Genomic DNA, 6,176 nt, shown 5'->3' with positions numbered 1-6,176 from the left:
CTTCCTGTGGCTCCCTGTCTCATCAGCTTCTCATTTCAAGTAATTTAAAATGTAATTTAAAATCTCTCTATTTCCTCCAGACTATTAATTTCTCTCTCCTTACTCTTCTATAGATGTCATTCTGTGTTGCACTATTCAGAAGATACAACTGTTGTAAAAATCTGCCACAGTGGTTTTATTCTGTATTCTTGTTTTGTATTATCATTTTTAATGATTCTTTATAGGAAAGACAAAATCTCAGCACAGCATCTAACCTCTGCACAAGCAGTCACACAGGACAGTCTGGCATTTGCATTGCCTTTGTTCCATTCTTCTCCTGTGGCATTTAGAACTGTAGAGGGATTATTGTGAATGGTCTAAGAGTATATAAGTAGGGTATCAGGAAGAGAATTATTTCTGGAAATTGGGAAGTGTGAGGCAGGAAGCCGTGTTTAGTTGTGATCCTGAGATATACTGAGCTCTCATAGGTCTGACTCCTCTTAGCCAGAGATTATAGAAATTGCCACCCTGGAAACGTGGCCTTCTTATAGTGGCAATTTCTTTGGGGAGAACATGCTCTTCTCTTGTTGCTTGTTGTTCTCTTGTAGTGTAATACACTCTTTTAGAGTGCAGAGTAACTGAGGAGCCAACCTTCCTTGGAAGTATGAGGTCCAGATTTCCAGAGTGGTTTTCTTGTCCACACATGATATATTTGTGCCTGATGGATTTAAGTGCAAGAAGAGCCAAATGAAGATTTTTGTTCTTCAGAATCTTTCAAACTCCTGGCCCAGACTTTCTATCTTCCTTTGAAGAATGAGGTTTGAATACTGGGGTGGGGTTGGAAAGGAACAACCAGTAACACAGAAAGAAACTGCTCAGCGTCCCAAGAACTATTTATTCTTCCCTTATGCCTTCCCTCTTCAAGGTCCCTTCCTTCTTTTAGGCAAAATATAAAGGGAGGAGAGGTCCTTGAGGGATCTTCCCTAGCTTTCCCAGCTAAGAGCCTCATGGAGCCTCCTCAACACAGGCCATCCCTATAAAGCCAAAATCTGCCACCAGCTTAGGGGTGTTCTCCACATCTCTCTGCCTCACAAATTCCTTTGCACCAAGGACAACAGTTCAAAGAGCCTGTCCACAAATTACCATCCTCCACGTTCTTGCAGCAGGCTGTACTCAGAGTATGAAAACTGCGGAGTGCAATACGCACCTGCCCCCTTGTTCATCCCCAGCTGTTCAGCAGCTCCAAGGGTATAGAAAGAGACCCCCAGTTCCAATGGCAGAGAGCAAGGCTAGGATTCCCCCAAATGAGCTACGTACTGTATTCATCCACAAAAAATATTTCAATGGTCTCAACCTGCACTGTCTCCTACCACCTCTCCCTTTTTCTGCCTTCCCCAGGGCTTGTTCTACCTGCTGGTGGCAATTTGCATTTGGCTGATGCCAGACACCAAGAGTGCTGGTAAACAGCTCTGCCTCAGTCTCAGCTATGAGGGCAGCCTGGAATGTGTCCTCCAAATGGGGGAGATGATCAAGGGTCTGTAGGGCAGCCAGCCCTACAGCCCCCTGGCTGCTTGCTATAGAGCCCTTCACATCCATGAGTCCTGGGACAGATTGTCCTGGAAGGGTACTCCCAGTCTGCACCCAGAGAGGGAGCAGGGAGAAGCGATCACTGGAGTTATGAAATTGCAGCACAGCTGAAGCCCTCCAACTGGTTCAACTTCCCAGCACCCCCTTCCCCCAGCACTGCTCCCCCGCATAGAACAGCAGTGAACCTAAAGCAGATCTTCTGGTCTCATTTTTTACTGAACAATGAATCTGATCAGAGAGAAACAAAATCGGTAGCATCAAGAATTAGATTATTTCTTTTCTTCATGATTGTTGCATTAATGAGCAGCTACATGTATAGAACCAGGAGGTGACTAATGTAATTAACCTGGTGTAATGATACTGCTGAGGAAAAGAGAGAGGATTATGACATACTTAGATGTCAGTATTGCACAATTTTTTATGTGTTCCCTGTACTATCAGGTTGTGTCTGACACAGAAAACTTGAGCAGTGATAGATTTCAGTCTGCATCCATTCAGCTCATGCATCTTTCTGTGTAAAATGAGGATGTGAAAGGTGGATTGCTTTCCCAGGGTTGAGGGGGTGGAGGTATTCAATTTTGGTGGTTCCTTCCCTCAACAAAATGATACTAATTATCATAAATCGTCCTTTCTCATGAAGAATCTTCCCAAAATGTCTGCTTCTTGGAGCAGGCATTGGGATTTCACCGAAATCCCTAATGACAAAGTAAGAACACAGGGATCCATACAACACTGGTCAGGGGGAGGCAGAGGGACAGAAAACGAGCAACACCAAGACATATGCAACTTGCAGCAAAGCCGAGAGAAGAGCGAAGAGCAAGCACTTAAAAATCATAACAACGGCAATAAGAGCAGAAATACATGCTTATTTTTAAGTTACCCTTCCACGTTACGTTTCACCCGCCTCCTGGGGAGAGAAACGGCTGACTAAAGTTTTGTGCGGGTCTAACTGCGGCGTGCGGGTCGCACTCGCAGCTCCGGGCACCTACGGCGGGGACGCGAAGGAAGCTGAGCTGCGGGGCGGCGGTGGTGGAGGGGGGGGGAAGGCGGTAAGGGAGGGAGAGCCCCAGCGCCGTCTTCCCCTGGGCCCCGCGGCGGCCCCGGGGGAACGACCCTTGCCGGTGCCGGCAGCGGCGGGCGAGGCGCAGGGCGGGGGCAGGCTGCCCCCCCGCCCCCCGCTGCCTGCCTGCTGCCTGTGCCTGCCCGCGCAGAGCGGAGCGGGGCGGAGGAGGAGGGCGGCTGCCGCCCGCGGATGCTGGGGCGCGGGCGGCGCGGGCAGGGCGGGCGGCGCGGGCAGGGAGCTGTCCTTCAGCACCGCGGGCCGCGGAGCGCTCCTCCCGCACCGCCGCCCGGGGAGCTGTCCTGCAGCACCGCCGGCCCGGGAGCGCCCCGCCCGCCCCGCCGCCCGGGGAGCTGTCCTGCGGCACCGCCGGCCAGCGCCGACACCGGCACCGACACCGCCGCCGCCGCCGCCGCCGCCTCCGCCGCCGCCGCGGGGGAGCCGTCCAGCGCCGCGCCGCCAACGCCGCCGCCGCCGCCGGCTTGATGCAGTAGCGGGGCCCGGGAGTCGCCGGGGGCCGCCGCGGGGCAGGGGGTGCCGCAGCCGGGCCCCGCTCCGCGCCCCCCGCCCGGGAGGGGCGCCGCGCCTGTCCCCCTCCTCCCCCTCCCCAACCCCCCCCCCCCCTCCAGGAGCCCCCCTCTCTCCTCGCCCACCTCCGCCGGGAGCGAGCGCCGCGGCTGTGCGGAAAAGCCATGGGAGGCAAGACCTCGGCACCTGTTCAGCTGAAATCAAGGGCTTACAGTATACTGGGCACTCTGGCTTGGTGGTAGGAGCGAGCAAAAGGAAGGAGAAGCAAGCAAGAAAAAGTGAGAGAGGATTGGAGCGACTGCCGCTGCCGGGAAAAAAAAAAAAATAAAAACCCAAGGAAGATAACTGGGAAGGAAAAGGATTTTCATGGCGCAGGCTGCAGAGCTAAGCAAGAAGACTGAAGGTTGCATCTCTGCTCTTACAGTCTCTAACTGTCTAGGTCCAGATAATGAGAGATTGTGTTGAGGATGCTGCTGCTGCTCCCCTGTTCACTGTGGAAGCCATCTCCAAATTAGCCATTACATATGGAAACTGGAGACCAGAATTTTAGAAAAAGGGATTAAGGCGTCTCATTTTGGGGGGGGTTCTCTCTTTATTTGTTTGGTTTTTCTTGGTTCTTTTCTCTGTTTTTTTTTTTCTTTTTCCTTTTTTTATATTTCAACCAGAACGTTTCCGATTTAAAAGGCAAGCCTCTTCCCGTGTGGTCTTTCTAATTTACACTCTTTTCCGTGGGCTTTCTTACCTCCCTTTTTTGATATCTATCTCTCTCTATACCCATTATATTATTAGTCGGAATTATTATTCTTTTTATTTTATTAAACACACACACCCCAAGAATCAGAAGGCGGTTGGGTATTTGTATAATGAAGAATTATGGGGCTCTTTGACAGAGGTGTTCAGATGCTTTTAACCACCGTTGGTGCTTTCGCTGCCTTCAGCCTGATGACCATAGCTGTGGGGACCGACTACTGGCTTTACTCCAGAGGGGTTTGCAAGACTAAAACTGTCAGTGAGAACGAAACCAGCAAAAAGAACGAGGAAGTCATGACCCATTCTGGATTATGGAGAACCTGCTGCCTGGAAGGTATTTGATTCTGGACCTCCACACCCCCCCCACCCCCCCACCCCTTCCTCTCCCACCACCCCACGTTTCTCCCTCCTCCCCCCAACAAATCCCTCCACATTCCACCATTTTCTCACTTCATTCCTTTCACGGTGGATTGAGAGTGGTGGGCTCAGTTACTCAGAGCACAGAGGCAAGAAGACAGGCAAAACATTCACTGTTCTGCTCCCTTCTCCCTTCTTTTTCCCACCCTCCCCCCTCCCACCTTCCCCAAAAATTCACTTCCTCCCTCCAACTGGAATAATGTGTGTGTTACAAAACCACCGAGAGATCCTTTCAAAATGCAACTGTGCAGTCTGCCTGTCTTCAGCTTGTTTGTATTGCCTGGGTAAGCAATGCCAAAATGCTGTGTTATTGCTGTGCTCCGGCTGCAACCAGAGAGTGAAATAATTGCTCTCCTTTCAAATGGCTTATTTGCAAAGACAAGACTGTGAGTGAGGGGCAATGTGGGGAGGAGGTGATTGCAAAACACTCTGGATGCAATTTAGTTCACTTTAGGAAGGAAAAAGAGAGAAAGGGAAGCAACTGTGTCATATCCAAAATGTCTCATACAGAACGACACCAGTCATCTCAAACAGAGTTCAGAGCATTTTGTAATGTCTGTAGGCAATCACATCTCCCTGGGCTGGATGCAGAGGGGTCTAGTTGGCCGCTGATTGGTTTGGTTTGGGGCTGGGATTTTTCCCCAGTTTGTTTGTTGTTGGGAGGGGGGTTTTGTTTGGGGTTGGTTTTGGGGTTTGGTTTGGGGTTTTTTAGGGTTTATGGTAAAGGCTTAAAATAAACAAGTTTCTGAATGGAGAAATCAGCTGAAGCCTGATGTGGTGAAACTGAACAGCAACTCAGTGACATGTCTGATGACAGAAGAGACACCACTGCAGCCAACTTCTGGAATCAGACGTTCTAAAGGCAGAGGGAAAGAAAAGAGGGGCCAGTGATTCGCTTTTAAATATGTGTTGCTGAGTACTGCTATTGGCGTACGTGTGGGCTGGGGAGGTGGTCTTCAGCCTGTGCTGGAGGGAGAGGGGCAAGCGATGTAAGTGCGTGGTTTATGTTACACACGTAGTGAGGAGAGAGTGAGAGAACAGGAGCGCACATCACAGCCCATTGTGAAAGCCCTGCTTGTGAATCAGCTCCCAGCTGGACGGTGGGCTGCCAGGGGTTCATGGACATCCAGGGATAAGATCAGTGTCTGCCGGTGTCCACCGGAGCTGGGTGTGCCTGGAGCTCCCTGTCGGGAGAGAACGGCAAGTGGGTACCGCAGAACTGATTTTCTTAACCCGGCACTGGGAGATGGAAGGCAGGGGGAAGAGGGAAATAAACTATGTATGTTTTGATGTCTCTCACCAAAGAAAGCTAAAGCTGCTGTTTGGAAATGGTTGTGTCCAGGAAGAAGCGTGAATTTCCCCCCCGTTCTTGGTGCAAATGGTTGAGTGATGGCTGGACATGTTTTGAATAGCTAAGTGACTTCATTGAGCGATGGTCTATTTGACGCATACTGCATTTAGTGCCCTTTGTCAACCCAAACTGCTGCCTTTTAACATATCCTGCAGAGGAGCTCTATGCTGAATACTATATGCTGTATCCACGCCAGAAAATCAATAGCAGTAAATTAATGGGGGATGTTTTAAACACACTTGCTCACACACATGCACAGATTTCCTGCAAATAGATAAATACATAGAGGTATATATTAATAAAAAATGAAAAGCCTTTCACACAGATATTCATTACAATCAGGGAAGGAGACATCTCCTTAATTAAAAATTAATGAGAGAGAGAAGGGAAAAAAAAAAAAAAAGCCAAATGCAAAGCCATGCAGGGAAGAGAGGCTGCAGGGATGAACTCCCTTCCTGAGCCATGTCCCCAAGCTGGAGGGCGGAGGGAGGCTGGGGTGGAGAT

General features: G+C 50.2%; 1 protein-coding gene across 3 annotated transcripts in view; it reads left to right on the top strand.

Moving 5' to 3' along the window:
* Positions 1–2,521: 2,521 nt before the first annotated feature.
* Positions 2,522–6,176, top strand: part of CACNG2 (calcium voltage-gated channel auxiliary subunit gamma 2) — a 52,573-nt gene continuing 48,918 nt past the window's right edge. Inside the window, exons 1-2 of one of the 3 annotated variants that reach the window (XM_088055404.1) lie at positions 2,522–2,615; positions 4,093–4,238. In XM_088055404.1, coding sequence (XP_087911530.1) covers positions 4,097–4,238 — 142 coding nt within the window. In that variant the 5' untranslated portion in view covers positions 2,522–2,615; positions 4,093–4,096. Of the gene's footprint in view, positions 2,616–3,315; positions 4,239–6,176 lie in introns of those variants that run through there. The other 2 variants (XM_005527564.2, XM_005527563.2) reach the window with 2 other exon arrangements.

Source organism: Pseudopodoces humilis, chromosome 5, assembly GCF_049639895.1.
Source record: "Pseudopodoces humilis isolate 2021_Gansu_Grassland_sample_001 chromosome 5, ASM4963989v1, whole genome shotgun sequence".
NCBI classification, from domain to species: domain Eukaryota; kingdom Metazoa; phylum Chordata; class Aves; order Passeriformes; family Paridae; genus Pseudopodoces; species Pseudopodoces humilis.
The sequence above is the reverse complement of the archived record's forward strand: the minus strand, read 5'-3'. Positions and strand labels throughout refer to the sequence as shown.